The sequence below is a fragment of the Vipera ursinii genome (assembly GCF_947247035.1).
Source record: "Vipera ursinii genome assembly, chromosome: 10".
Lineage (NCBI taxonomy): Eukaryota > Metazoa > Chordata > Lepidosauria > Squamata > Viperidae > Vipera > Vipera ursinii.
Genome location: NC_139520.1, coordinates 13,827,241 through 13,842,527, shown reverse-complemented (window position 1 = coordinate 13,842,527; position 15,287 = coordinate 13,827,241). Strand labels below are relative to the sequence as shown.

Sequence of the window (15,287 nt, the reverse complement as noted above, 5' to 3'; positions counted from 1 at the left end):
GAAGCTGCTTTGAAGCTTTGCTCTGAGAGTAGATGAGAGGCATTTTTTTTTCCATAGGCTTCAGATCTGGAAGCAACCAGATTTCAGTGGGAGCTTCACTCTTGCATTCCCCCCCCCAAAAAAAAATCACAAGCAGACATTGGGAGAGCTTATAAAGGAGGAACATGGAACCTGGTCTGTTTTTTTATTTATGCACGTTTTATTCCTATCGCTCAACACCCAAAACAAATAACAGGTAGCCCTCGACTTACGACCACAACGGAACCCAAAATTTCTGTTGCTAAGCGACACATTTGTTCAGTGGGTTTTGCCCCATTTTACGGCCTTTTGCTGAACAGTTGTTAAGCTAATAACATGGTTGTTAAGTGAATCTGGCTTTCCCCCCCCCCTTGACTTTGCTTGTCAGAAGAGGATCGCACGACCCCCAGGACACTGCGACCGTCATAAACATGAGCCACTCGCCAAGCATCTGAATTTTGATCACATGACCATGGGGATGCTGCACTGGTCATAAGTGTGAAAAACGATTATAAGTCACTTTTTTCACTGCCGTTGTAACTTTGAATGGTCACTAAACGAAATGTAAGTGGAGGATTAGAATAGAATAGAATAGAATAGAATAGAATAGAATAGAATAGAATAGAATAGAATAGAATAGAATAGAATAATGGAATGAAGAATAGAATAGAATAGAATAGAATAGAATAGAATAAGGAATAGAGAATGGAATGGAATAGAATAGAATAGAATAGAATAGAATAGAATAGAATAGAATAGAATAGAATAGAATAGAATAGAATAATGGAATGAAGAATAGAATAGAATAGAATAGAATAGAATAGAATAGAATAGAATAGAATAGAATAGAATAGAATAGAATAAGGAATAGAGAATGGAATGGAATGGAATAGAATAGAATAGAATAGAATAGAATAGAATAGAATAGAATAGAATAGAATAGAATAGAATAGAATAATGGAATGAAGAATAGAATAGAATAGAATAGAAAATGAAAATGGGGAGAATAGAATAGAATAGAATAGAATAGAATAGAATAGAATAGAATAGAATAGAATAGAATAGAATAGAATAGAATAGAATAGAATAGAATAGAATAGAAAATGGGGAGAATAGAATAGAATAGAATAGAATAGAATAGAATAGAATAGAATAGAATAGAATAGAATAAGGAATAGAGAATGGAATGGAATAGAATAGAATAGAATAGAATAGAATAGAATAAGGAATAGAGAATGGAATGGAATAGAATAGAATAGAATAGAATAGAATAGAATAGAATAGAATAGAATAAAAAATGAAAATGGGGAGAACAGAACAGAATAGAATAGAATAATTAGAATAGAATAGAATAGAAGAGGTTCGCATCCCACCAGGCTCAAGGTTGACTCAGCCTTCCATCCTTCCCAGGTAGGTAAAATGAGGACCCAGATTGTTGGGGGCAATTAAGCTGACTTTGTAATAATGCCGCTTGGGGGTGTGTATGAAAGCCCTAATAAGCAGGCATATACATAGAATGAAGGCTACTGCTAAGCTTGTAAGCCGCCCTGAGTCTTCGGAGAAGGGTGGGATATAAATGGAATTAAAATAAATAAAAATAAATAAATAAAAATGGGGATAGGATAGAATAAAATAGAATAGAATAGAATATGAAAATGGGGAGAGAATAGAGTAGAATAGAATAGAACACAGAATAGAACAGAATAGAATAGAGCTGGAAGGGACCTTGGAGGCCTTCTAGTCCAGCCCCTTGCTCAACCAGGAGAACCTGTCCTATACCGTCACAGACAGGTGAATGTCTAATAGTCTCCTCTTAAAAATCTCCAGTGATGGAGCACCCACGATTTCTGGGGGATTACCTATAAATGTAACTCCTGGATATGGATGGCATCTAGACATGGATGTTAACGGTAATATCCTTGATAGCAGGACTGAAATAGCTTGTTGTCTTTATTGTGATTATCCTGATTTTCTAGATGTGGGGTGTTTTACTTATCTCCCCTGCAGGTACTAATCAAATCGGATCCCGCTTGACTTTGTTTCAACCCAGCCAAGGTCAGGCAGGTGCTGCCACCTGCTGCGATAAAGTACTCAAGGACAGTATTTTTCAGACCTGCAGTAACTGGAGAAAAGAAAAGAGCTTATGGTGGCTAGGTGTGAGTTACAGTACCTACATTAGGTGACAGACAGCCCTGATGGAATTAACCAGTGGTTTCCTAAAGCATGTTTTGTAGATGAATCCACAATTGGCTGGATTCCTAATTATATGGTGATTGACTCTGATCTGTTGAACAAATCACTCTCAGCTGGATTTGTACAGCGTGTCACGCTGTAATTCCTAAACAGTGACTTACAAACCAGACTGCCAAACGTTCACACAGGTTGAAGCTAAAACCAAACCAGCGCCATTAACGCTTTCACATGTTGTGTTGCATCATTATTTATACAAACTAGCCTTGCTATCCTGGTTGCTAACCATAACTCTGCAGAACAGGAGTGAGCATCCCACGCAGCTTTCCAGCATGTTATTTGCCACCACCACCCCAGGCTCCTTAAGAACGTTGGCTACAAAATAGGTACTTGGCTGCAAAATAGGTACGTTTGTGCCCATTTGAAGAGGGGGAGGGCGGGTTTAAAAATTGGGGATGGCTGCAGTTTGCGTTTCGAAATCCCTGGCAGCTCAACACATCACCAGGCAATTAAGAAGTCCAAACGTAGAAGTTTGAAATTATGGAATTATGACTTGCGTCCTGAACCAGTGGAACGTTGCATGCTATGCATCAAATAGTCGCATCTACATACAGCCTGGTGGTGGAAATCTTTGCTAGCACTGGAAAAATGTTACAAGTAAAACTGCTTTGCAGTATGCTCAGGAAATGCGAAAGGGATGTTGTGTTTTTGATGTTGCTTATGAAACGCAACATGTTTCTGCTAGATAGGTCCTGATCACACCAGCTAAAAATGTAATTTCCATGTTTGGAATTACTGCTGTAATACCAGCAAGAGGGAATGGAGAAGGTTTTTTGCCATTGTATCAGTATCAGATTGCCCACCTACTTTATGTTGACCTTAAAAAGTCCCGAGTTTTCTTAGCTTGTGGTTTGAGAACTAGGGCTTCAGTCTGTAGAATAAGATGGGGAAGAATCAAATTGGTGTCCATTCTCAACCATGGACACCTGTTTTATGACTTTGGGCCTTTGAGTTCAGTCCACCTCACAAGGTTGGGTGACAGTTGGAGAAGGGGATGCTAAGTATATTATCTGAGCCTCTGAAAGAAAGACAGGCTATAAGTCTAACAAATAAATGTTTGGAAGCAGCAGGAGAACAAAATAACTCTTTTTCTCCTTGGAGCAGCCTAATTTGTTTCGAAGTTGGTGTTTGCTTAATCTCTGGGGTTCGCTTTGTCTTGTGCGTTGAATATATCCAGGATCAGTATCACTGAAGTTACCTAGTTGGGTAATGAAACTTATCTGCAAGCAGACAACCAAGATCAGAGAGCACCAAGGACTCCATATTTGGACTCTAAAATTGTGGCCATATTTCTACTCAAGAGTACTGCCAAAGAGGAAAACTTTACGTAGGTAATTGGAGAAGCAGCCATAGTAATTACATTTAATTCAGTTGAAATCAAACTGAAATGTAATTTTAGCTTTGCCCTGGCCTCATCTGCTCAAAGCACAGGGCAACCTTTTGACTGGGAAAAAAGTGTGCTTAGCAACAGCGCTTAGACTTATATACCGCTTCACAGTGCTTTACAGCCCTCTACAAGCGGTTTGTAGAGTCAGCCTGTTGTCCCCCAACAATCTTGATCCTCATTTTACCAACCTCAGAAGGACGGAAGGATGAGTCAACCCTGAGCCAGTCAGATCGAACTCTTGGCTCTGTGGACAGAGTTTGCCTGCAATACTGCATTCTAACCACTGCACCACCATGGCTCACGTTGTCATGGCTTCATAACAAAATGAAAGAAAAAGTTCTCTATAGTGGTGGTTTTCAACTTCAGCAACTTTAGGATGTGTGGATTTCAGTTCCCAGAATTCCCATGCTGGCTGGGGAATTCTTGGAGTTGAAGTTCACATATCTTTCAAGTTGCTGAAGTTGAATTATACCACCACGGTTCAAGAATCCTGTATTTGTTCAAACAGCTCCAGCTAAACTCTCAAAGTAAAAGGTACACAGAGAAGCAGCTGTTGTGGACCACAAATGTACACAATTTTTGTTTTCTACAGGAAGCTTGCTCAGTCTTAAAAATTGCTGCACGTTCTGACTTGTGGGTAAATAAACATATAAACACAATAATAATATTCCTGGAATTATAAAGAAGAATCACATGGGACCCCTAAATATTGCTGGTGTTGGTTGATGTGTAATCCCAAAGGATTTCTTTTTATTGAATCATGCCTCAGTCTTACCTATGTAAGATAATGAAAATCATTTTTGTTTTTGTTTTTTTAAATCGGAGAACTGGTGTAATTTAAATTTAGAGGCTACTCAAGTTAACTAGAAAAATTGTACACATGAAGGAAGCCTATGAATATTTAGCAAGACAAAATTGAATATTTAACGGAAGAAAATTAGATGTGATAAACACACACACACACACATTAGCAATACCATACAAGTGATGCAGAATATATGCATAATATATTTTATAACCTACTTCATTTTTAAGACTGTGTTTTTCTTGTTTTCTGACCTGCATTGGGTCAACAATAATGCAATTTCGTTAGGAGTCTTTTGTTTTCATTGTTTGTGAGCCTAGCAATATATATTTTAGGTCTGAACATCTCAGGTCTTTTTTTCTTGTTTTCTTTAAGTCGCAACCTAAATAACTCGGAAATTGCTTTCCAGATGTTTCAATTCAGTTTTCCTTTGCCAGATGTTCTCCAGGTATCGTGGACTTCATCCCCCATATTTTCTGGCCATCTAGTTGAATTAGTGATGGGAGTTGACATCAAGAAGTCTGGGGACCACCAGGTTGGAGACGATGACTTTTTAATTGGCCCTAAAAATGGTGAAAGACTGTGGCCTTTAGATGGCACTATGAGCCAGGAAGAGAAGAGGGGTGTTCTTTTCTTTCCTCTGCTTCAAGCATTTCAGGAAACCCACATTGCACTGGGCTCGAATTGAATCACCTGTCTCCAGACAGTGTGTTGTGCCACCCACTTCTGGTTAGGGGCGACTTCTGAGAAGAGTCGGATTTCGACTTAATGCTAACCTTTTAGCAAAAAGGTGTAGCCCTCGGTTGGCAGCCCACAAGATTCCAGACAATCAGGTTTGTGGGAAGCTAGGGTGGGCCAACTCAGCTATCTGTGTGGGGGCGTGTGCGCGCGTGCGTGCGTGTTTAAGGTAGCGTGGATTGCAAATTAGAAGGAACAAGCTTTGTTTTCTTCTGGCTTCCATCGTGGGAGAAGTAACCTTTGGAGCTTCAAGGAAGGTTTGCTGACTGGCCTGTTTGTGTTTGCAAGCTGTAGAATTTGCTGCCCAGGTTGCATTGTGGTTTAAAATTGTGACTCTGGGATCTCACTCCTAAGGAGGAAGTCTCTGAAGTAGCAGAGAATGGAAGAAATGCCCTGGGTCAGTTGCAGGACTGATGTAGATATTATGAGATAAATACTAATCACCTCTCTCTCCCTCCTGCCCCCACCCTTCAAGGATTTGTGGTTGGCCATCTGGTTCTGGATGTTCATTTTGTGGCTGTCCTTATACTTCAGCAGGTGTTTTTTTTTCCCTGTCTGAAAAGGATGCCTGTTTATCTTCTAGTTATCCATCTGTCTGTCCATCCATTCGGTACCTACAGTTGGAGCACATGACCGTGGCAGACAGATGGTCATTTTGTTGATCTTTAAATGTCCATTCTAACTGTAGAATGGCACTTACAGGCCATCCTGCGGCTACTGGGACCATTTGAAGTTACAGTGGTGTTGAATGAGGAATACCTATGACTGGTCCTAAGCCATCCCAAGTTGCAACTCTTGCCGTGTCCCCATGGTTACATGATCACAGTTCAGGCGGTTGGTAATGTGTTTCTCTGCCGGCTTCCCACGAATAAAGTCGCTGGGGAAGCCAGCAGGAAGTCACAAGCTATTCCTATTCCCACTTTTTCTCTTACCCGTTCACCTCCCGTAGTGTCCTCACATGTAGCTTTTGCCCACCATCCTGTTTTCTTGGAACTCTCACCCTTTCCCATGTCACTTGAGGTCCTCACTTAATGACCTGTGTGGTCCTCAGGTTACAAGGGTAACAGGGACTGCTAGGATTGCAGGCACTTGATGTTGTGCTTTATAACTGTATTACTTAGCGGCAAGAACTTCCCATCCCAATTCTCTTTGTAACCCAATTGTGCCCCTTTCATTGAAGCAATACTCATCTATAAGAATTTTAAATCTGGTGTCTTTCATTGTTGGCTGTGATTGCTGTGTGCAAAGAATAGGAGTGTCATTCTATGGCAGGAATTGGAGACACCTGGAGCACTGCCACGACTAAACTCTACCTTTACACAGAAAATGGGCAAGGAGACCTCTGAGTAGAATTGTCCCTAATGCCATTTTTCCCCCAAAGAAAGGTAGTTTTTCCTTTTTTGTCTTGGAAGGATTTGGCAGCTTGGCAGAAGAGGTCTTCCAGTAAGGATTAGCCACCTGGTAAAGTTATTAAGGTAAAGGTAAAGGTTCCCCCACACATGCGTGCTAGCCGTTTCCGACTCTAGGGGCCGGTGCTCATCTCCGTTTCAAAGCCGAAGAGCCAGCGCTTGTCCGAGGACGTCTCCGTGGTCATGTGGCCGGCATGACTAGACACCAAAGGCGCACGGAACGCTGTTACCTTCCCACCGTAGTGGTCCCTATTTTTCTACTTCCATTTTTACGTGCTTTCGAGCTGCTAGGTTGGCAGAAGCTGGGACGAGTAACAGGCGCTCACTCTGCTACGCGACACTCGGGATTTGACCTGCCAAACTGCCGATCATTTGATCGACAAGCTTGGCATCCTAACCCACTGAGCCACCGCGTTATTATTATTATTGCCTCCTAAAAGCAACATTTTAAATTGTGTTTCCTTCTGTCCCTTCATAACAATAGAAAACATGGTTTCCTGTTCTTCCCCCTTGACCTGTTGGCTTTCTCTAAAGTGATCTGAAGCATCGTTTCAATTCAATTTCTGTTCCTCTGATGAAATGGGGAGGAGATGTAGGGTTGGGCTCAGCAAAATGGAGCATGGTGGGTCTGATAAGACTCTGATTTGACTTGTGGCAGCATCTTGGATTGTCTCTGGTGGCACTCCCAGGGAAGTTTTGTTTCTCCCAGTTACGAAAGCAGAATTGGAAATTTCATTTATTAAGAGAAAGAGGCTGGGATTCACAGCTGGATTGTGCCCATCCCTAAGGTGGAGAATATTATTAGTTGTTCCGCTTCCTCCTTAGTATCAGTATTAATGACTTTGATAAGGAGTTTTACTTGAAAGAAGCAGAGCTGTTGACTGGAATCCAATTAAGGACAGTGTTGCTTGATCTTTAATGGTGAACAGAAGCAGATGTTTTTCATATGTGGTTTTCTCACCCCTATAAAATAAGCTTGGTTGATTAAAGAAAACAAAAACAAAGTCTCGCTTTTCTGTGTCTATTAAAAAGCCAATTTCCCCTCCTTCGCGTGCGGTCGCCTTAAGCAAAACCCTGAGTCTGTTGGCCTCCAAGTAAGAGGATTAAAATTCTCCCACATCTGGATCTCATCCAGCTGCACGCAGGGTCAGTGCATTAAATCTGGTTGGATATACTGGAAATTACAACCATATATAAATGGAAAAAAACCGCTGAGTTTTCAATATTTATATTTTAAAAAAAATAATAAAAAACAAAACAACTACAGCTCCAACGGGAGAAAATAAAGGTAGTTATACAGATGGTAGTTATACAGAAAGGAAGGAAGGAAGGAAGGAAGGAAGGAAGGAAGGAAGGAAGGAAGGAAGGAAGGAAGGAAGGAGAGAGAAAAGACAGAGGAGAAGAAGAGACACATTGTGTTAACTAAAGTGAATTAAACATGACAAGAAAGGGAGAAAAAAAACTAATCAGCAGAGGGAAAAAGATCCATATATGAACCGCTGATTACTGTACAAAATTCATTCAATCCATATGCTCATAATTAAATATAGACCTTGTTGAAACCCGTGGCTTCATCTTCTCATTTTTAGAACTTTTCCACACACAAAAAAAATAGATAACAGACTCGTATCCTTAAAAATGATGCAGGAAAAAGAAGGAGAAATGCTTGATCCGTGTCCTGAACCACACACGGCTCTTACATTGAGACCTTAGATCTCTTAAGGAGAAGGCGATTGGGGGGGGGAGGGGAAAGCAACTGTTCCTGGGAAATCTTATTCCATTTTCCCTTTCTTCTGGCTTCCTGCACGGCTGTGTGGCTTTTGACTCACCCTGGGAGCAGCAGGAACTCTGCTGATGTCAGGAAAGATGGGGAGGAGACAAAACTGTTTGGCTGGCCGGCCAGAGCTTCTCTCGGCTGCAGTTAGTGGGGACTATGCAGAGAAGCTGTGGCATCAGGCATCTAGGACCCTGCTGTTGATCCTTGAAGGACAGACCACTCCTCTTCAATTCAGGACAATGGACTAAGCCCCAGCTTCAGGATGAGAGGGAAGTACAAAGGTAATGGATGCTCCTTAAAAAGGTGGGGTTTTGCTTTCCCATCTCCAGATCCAAAATGGGTTGAGCTTTATAGGAAGCCAAGGCTGCATTCTTGTAGCCTTGGAATCCTGCAGTTGGTGGATTCTTTTTTTTTTCCAGGGGCATCTTTGAGATGGAAAAGGGGAACCGCTGAGCAACAACCTATATAAACTCTGAATGCTGTTGTTATTGCTATTTCAGATTTACAGAATGGGGCCGGTAGGTTTTGGCTAATGGCATTGATTCTCCATGGTAATCTTAACGTAGATGACTCCGCTGCAAAAGATTGACAGGCCCTTAGCGTTAAGATGGCAGATCAATTCCTTCGGACTGGCTTAACTCAGGAGGGCTGAAGAATTGAACAAGGTTGACCAGGGAAACCCTGTCTTGCTGAAAAGTTCTCCGTTTTTATTGTTTTAGAGAGATTTATTTGTTAGCATTTACATCTTATTTCAACCGAAGAATTTACTTGGATGAGTAACGAAACAGCTCAGCGTTAACGAATTTTGTTGTAGTTGCTATGATCTTAATCCGTTTTAGATATTTTTGGTCTGGATGATGGGAGTCTTCATCGACGAATTGCAATATATTTTGGGGAGAGACCCTGGCAGTTGGTGTGGCAAGAGTTGGTACATTCCAACGATTCTCTGGCTCTGCTTGACTAAATTTTTTATTTTGACTGAAGACGTTACTTGGATGAGTAATGAAAGTTCTCAGATTAACAAACCTTGGTCCAGTTGCCATGATTTTAACCTTTAAACAAAAAAAGTTAGGATTTAAATATCTTAACGCTGCAGTAAGGCAGCCAGAGTTGTCACAAGAAGGGCGACAAATAAATTAAATAAATTAACAATAGTTGGCAGTTACAAAATGTGGCCTTTCGTGGCATGCTGGTCCATTAAATATGTGTTGCGCTTAGTGGTGTGTGTTTACCTGCAGATGTATGTTATCGTTGTTAATCTGTGCATCTATAAATTTGCCCCATAGTTGAAAGAAGAGGGTAAGAAAGAGTTGTTAAGAATTGGGTGGCATTCAAATCAGATCAATTATTATTATTATTGTTACTTTGGGTTCATAAAATGAGGAACGGCAAGATTTTGACCCTGAGGGTATTATAGAGGCGTTGGTTATGGGGTGCTATCCTGCCCCTGATTGGCCATAGAGGGGTGCATTTGTCTCTTTTGGCGTCGTCCTACAGATTTTTACTTTGCTGATTCTGCACCCCAACATTTTTCTAGGGGGAGGGTTAAGCCAAAAGCTCAGGGCCACGTGGCAAAAACCCTTTGGCACCAAAGCTTCTCCCGTAATGGAGCTGTTGATCTCCAAGATGCCACGAGACGGCTGTGCTTTTCAGGACAGAATCCTTTCAGTGCCAGCTCTGCTGTGCCTTTTCTTTGGCCCTTGCCAGGATCCCTACATAATATTTAGTTGGGCTGCTTTGAAGCGTCGTGGGAGTTCTGGTGATACTAGCGCAGCCCCATTCCAGTTGGGCGGGATCAGATCAGCTTGCCAAAAATGCTTGACCGACTAGCTGAGACCGATGAAGAGTAAAAAGGGGTCGTTGCTGCCCAGGAAATGTTTGCTTGGGCAGGTAGAAGGCAGAAGAAGTGGCAGAAGAAGTAGAAGAAGGGCGAGAAATAGATTTACAGGTAGCCCTTGACTTACAGCCCTAAGCGAGCCCAACATTTTAGTTGCTAAGCAAGGCAGTTAATGGAGCCGTGGCCTACTTTACAAGCTTTTTTTGTCACGGTCGTTAAGCGAATCACATGGTCATTAAGCGAATCCAGCTCCCTCCCCGTTGTCTTTGCTCATCAGAAATCAGCTGGGAAGGTCGCAGATGGCGATCACACAACCCAGGGAAGGTGCAACCATCATAAATACATTCCATTTGCCAACGCGCCTGAATTTGGATCACAGGACCATGGGGATGCTGCGACGGTCGTAAGTGTGAGAATTGGTCGTAGGTCGCTTTTCGCAGTGCCGTTGTGACTTGGAACAGTCGTTAAAGCAACGATTGTAAGTCGAGGTGTAGCTGTAGTTCATCTGCAGGGCTAAACTGCATATAAAAGGCAATTTGTTTTTGTCTGAATGCGTTATGCACGCCCAGCCTGAGGCAGGATGGTTTATTTTGGACCACACAAGCCAGAATTTGAACTCTTGGCTTCTTTCCTCGATCTTTCTTTGTTTTATCCAAGGCACGTCGTGTTTGAACCCAGCATCATTGTCACGTCCCTGACTTTTTGTTTGTTTGTTTGTTTGTTTTGTCCCACCCAATTCCCTGGCAGAGGAAGGGGAAGAAAAACAAGGCAGGGTTTGAATAAACCAGTGATGATTGCTTTCTTCATCAGCAGAACTGACTGTGACAGTGGCTTGTTGAACAAACAAACCCTGACTTGGGTTGTGAGCAAGCAAAGCCTTGGTCTTTTGTCACGGTGAAGATTTTTTCCAGGAAGATCCATCCTCGGTTTCAGTTCTTGTTGTTAGTTGCGAAGTCGTGTCCGACCCATCGCGACCCTATGGACAACGTTCCTCCAGGCCTTCCTGTCCTCTACCATCTTCTGGAGTCCATTTAAGCTCACGCCTCCTGCTTCAGTGACTCCATCCAGCCACCTCGTTCTCTGTCGTCCCCTTCTTCTATTGCCCTCAATCTTTCCCAGCATTAGGCTCTTCTCCAGCGAGTCCTTCCTTCTCATTAGGTGGCCAAAGTATTTGAGTTTCAGCTTCAGGATCTGGCCTTCTAAAGAGCAGTCAGGGTTGATCTCCTCTAGGACTGACCGGTTTGATCGCTTTCCAGTCCAAGGGACTCGCAGGAGTCTTCTCCAGCACCGTAGCTCAAGGGCCTCAATTCTTTGGCGCTCGGCTTTTCTTATGGTCCAGCTTTCAACTTTCAGTTCTAGCGTTCCCTTTAATATTTATCGAGGTTGGTCAGGATAAAATTTCACTTCTCGGTGGTTTTTTTAAAAAGAGAAGCACTTTCCTTCGCTTCCCATTACTCTCCAATGTAGTACAGGGAGTCCTTGACTTAACAGCCATTACTTTAGTGACTGAAGTTACAGCAGCATTGAAAAAACAGAGTTATGCCCAGTTTTCACACTTACGACAGCTGCAGCATCTCCCTGGTGACGTGATTCAAATTCCGGCGCTTGGCCCCTGGCATGTACAGATAGTCCTCGGCTTACGACTGCAATCGAGCCCAAAATTTACGTTGCTACGGGAACTATTTCCTAGCTGAGTTTTGCCCCCTTTTATGACCTTTCTTGCTACAGCTCCCCCGTTGATTTTGCTTGTCAGAAGCTCGCAAAAGCTGGATCAACGTGAGCCCGGGACATGGCAACTCTCATAAATATGCCAAGCGTCCAGATTTTGATCAGGTGTACCAAGGGGATGTAAGTGTGCATGGTTGTACGTGTGAAAAAACGGCGATAAGTCACCCTTTTCAGAGTTGTCGTAACTTTGAGCAGTCACTAAATGAACTGTTGTAAGTCGAGGACCCACTTGTGCTTATGGAGTCGTGGGATCGTTTGTAACCTTCCCAGCCGGTTTCCGACAGGCAGTGTGGAAAGCCAGATTCGCTTCACAACTGCAATGATTTTATTTATTTATTTATTTTAATTCCATTTATATCCCGCCCTTCTCCGAAGACTCAGGGCGGCTTTACAAGCTTAGCAGATTCATTTAACAGGTGCAACGTTTCACTTAACGGTGGCATAACAGGTTGTAAAATGAGGCACAGCTCACATAGTCACTGCCTTGCTTAGCAAAGGAACCTTTGGCTCAATTGTGGCTGAGGACTTACCTGTACAACATTTTTTTAAGAGAATAAACCCTGCATTAAAGAACTATGTTCTTGTGGTGGTAAAAGAACAAACAAGATTTTTAGAGGAGACATCCGTTGGTGCCTCAATTCTGCAAGTCTCTTTTTGGTGGTTTTTTTTTTTTTTTTTTGCTAACTAGCTAATTCCAGAGTTGTGAGTTTATATGACTCTTTTCCATGACTGCAGACTTGGACACCGGCCACAGTCGACACCGCACTAAAAGTCATGTGTTTGTTTGTGAAAAAGAAGAAGGGCAGGTCCTTAGCTGCTGTGACTAGAATCTCTGGAAGCGTCTAATCCATTGGGTGTCCAGCCTTGGCAACTTTAAGACCTGTGAATTTCAATTCCCCAGCAGGGCTGGCTGGGGAATTCTGGGAGCTGAAGTCCACAGAAAGTTGCCAAGCTTGGACACCCCTGATCTAAACTTCGTTGAAGAAGGAAAACGTGTCTTCAGTGATCTTCGTGTTCTTTATTTTTTTTGTCCCGCTGTTGGAGTTGGGAAGTATTCAAGAGAGCTTACATTATGCTATAAGTGGTATAATAAAACATCACGAGGCAATAAGACCATCAAGGAGGGCTTGGCATCGGTGCAACAGAGTTAATAATTTGAATGCCCTTGGCACAGCCTGATGTTAAAAGGCCGCTTTCTGTGTAGGAGTTATCCTTAGGGGAAGATTTCAGAGCCTGTAAGCATAGGTTTCATTGATAATTAGCTGGTCATATCAGCTGGCAGAATTGACCGAGGAACAATAAAAATAGTATTTGCGATGGGATATGAACAAGGTCAGATTGACTTCTCGACCCTATTGTCCTTGCAGTTGGTTTTTGATATCTTCTTCCTTCTTTCTCTTTGGAGAAAGGATGAGAATTCAGATAGCCTTGGAACCCCAACTCTTCAAGCACCACGTTTTTCAGGATGTGTTCAGTAGTAGGAAGGAACAGATTTTTCACCATTTCCCTGTAAGAATCCGTATTAACTCTTTCTCAATTATCACCACCCAGCTATATTAATTCCAAATCTTTTGTCATCCTTGTTGGTTGGGGACAGTACAGACTGTTGTGATTCCATTGCGATCAGCAGGCACAAGTTGATCATCCCAAAGATACTTTTCAAAAGGCAACTGGACTTACTTGGTTTTGAAAAACACCTTTGGGACCACCATGACCTGGCAGTTCCACAAGTTGATCCTTTTTGGAAGGAAGATTCTACTAAGGTACTATCTTAAAGAAAGTCCTACGTAGCCCTAGAGGTAGAAATCCTAAGAGAATGGTCTGTAGAGCCAGGGCTGACTCCAGAATTAAGGAACAAAAAGTGTTTTCTCATAGACCTCTGGTTCTGCAGAAGTGCCTGATAATTGTGATTGGAGGCCTCAAAAAATATGGCCGTGTCAAGTCTATCCAATCTTCTAAATCTCTGCAATGCTCTGGGAGGACACTTAAGTGTTTGATCCTCAGTTCTGTGGTCTTAACTTGGAATGCTAGGCATGGTGAGATGTGGAGAGTCAAGGCGGGCAGTCAGCAGAGAGTCCCATCAAGAATTGGGGGTGCTGGTAGCTGCCAGATGTTGGTGTTGGCCTTGCAGAGAAGATGTTAATAGCTGGGCAGGTCTGATGGGCCTAAGGGAATCCCAGGCCACCTGGACGTTTCATAGGACAGATCCTAAACTTGAATTTGCATCCCGAAAGGAGTCTTGCAGAGCTTTTGAACTCTGCTGGCAAATTCAGCAAAGGGAAATCATGAACATTATGATGTTGCATTATGATGTTGAATTTGGAAAGAGAGCAAGGAAGGACACGCAGCGCTTTTGATGGCCTCTCTGTTGGCTTCTGGACCACAACCGCCAGGCTGGTAGAACCGAAACCTCACTTTGGTTTCAGATCTGTGTTCTCCAGGCTGGTTGTTCGGCAGCGCCTGTTTTTTTTGTTTGTTGTTGTTGTTGTTGTCTCTTTTGGCTGCCTCCAACTAATTCTCGGCCTCAGTTTGAAGGAGCAGGGTGAGCTGTGTCCCGTTTCTGTCGCGACAGTTAAGAAAGCAATCCAGTGCATGCTTATGAGTCGATTGCTTTGAAGTTTCCCCTTCATGTTTTCTCTCTCCTGCCCTCCCAAGAGGCTTCTCCCCGTCCCATTTTAAATTGCCAGTTACCAATAATAAACGCTGGCCGAAGCCATGGCAGATGGAGAGGCCTCTTGGCAAGGAGGATTCAGCCTTGCTGGCAGGAATGGGGCACCGTCTCATTCTGTTGCTATAAGGGAGCAAGCTGGCCTCTCTTAATGTGAACTTGGGTCTCTTTCCTGGGTTACAGCTGTATCTGCATTATCAGACGCCCGGTCTTTTGAATCCACCCTGGTCCAGATGTCTCTTCGCCTATTAGTCTTGTGATGATGATATCGTTATCCATTCAGTTGTGCCTTGACAATTCTGTGAGTCAGGTTTCTTCCCATCTTCAAGTTTCAAGTTTCAAGTTTTATTTAATTTGTATACCGCCCTTCTCCTTAGTAGGGACTCAGGGCGGTTCACAGGGCATATATAAAAAAGACAATACAAAAATTAAAAAAAGATTAAACCCATGCCCAGTTAAAAACAGTAATATAAATCTAAAACGACAAATTAAAACCCATAATCCCCCGTCAGGCCAGACCAGCCATTTCAAATAGGTGGGTCTTCAGGCCTCGACGGAAAGTTCGGAGGTCTGATGCCGTCCGGAGCTCCACCGGCAGTTGGTTCCATAATGCCGGAGCGCCCACAGAGAAGGCCCTCCCCCTGGGGGCCACCAGTCGGCATTCCTTGAC

At 42.8% G+C, this 15,287-nt stretch overlaps 1 protein-coding gene across 6 annotated transcripts in view; it reads left to right on the top strand.

Annotated features, from left to right (window-relative positions):
- The window catches only part of RIPOR1 (RHO family interacting cell polarization regulator 1), a 95,903-nt gene that overhangs the window by 40,125 nt on the left and 40,491 nt on the right, over window positions 1-15,287 (top strand). For 2 of the 6 annotated variants that reach the window (XM_083370735.1, XM_083370739.1), the window contains exon 1: window positions 8,454-8,665. The exons of 2 other annotated variants lie outside the window; for them this stretch is intronic. In XM_083370735.1, the coding sequence (XP_083226861.1) occupies window positions 8,647-8,665 (19 nt within the window). In that variant the 5' untranslated portion in view covers window positions 8,454-8,646. Of the gene's footprint in view, window positions 1-4,976; window positions 4,996-8,453; window positions 8,666-15,287 lie in introns of those variants that run through there. 2 more of the 6 variants (XM_083370738.1, XM_083370734.1) reach the window with 2 other exon arrangements.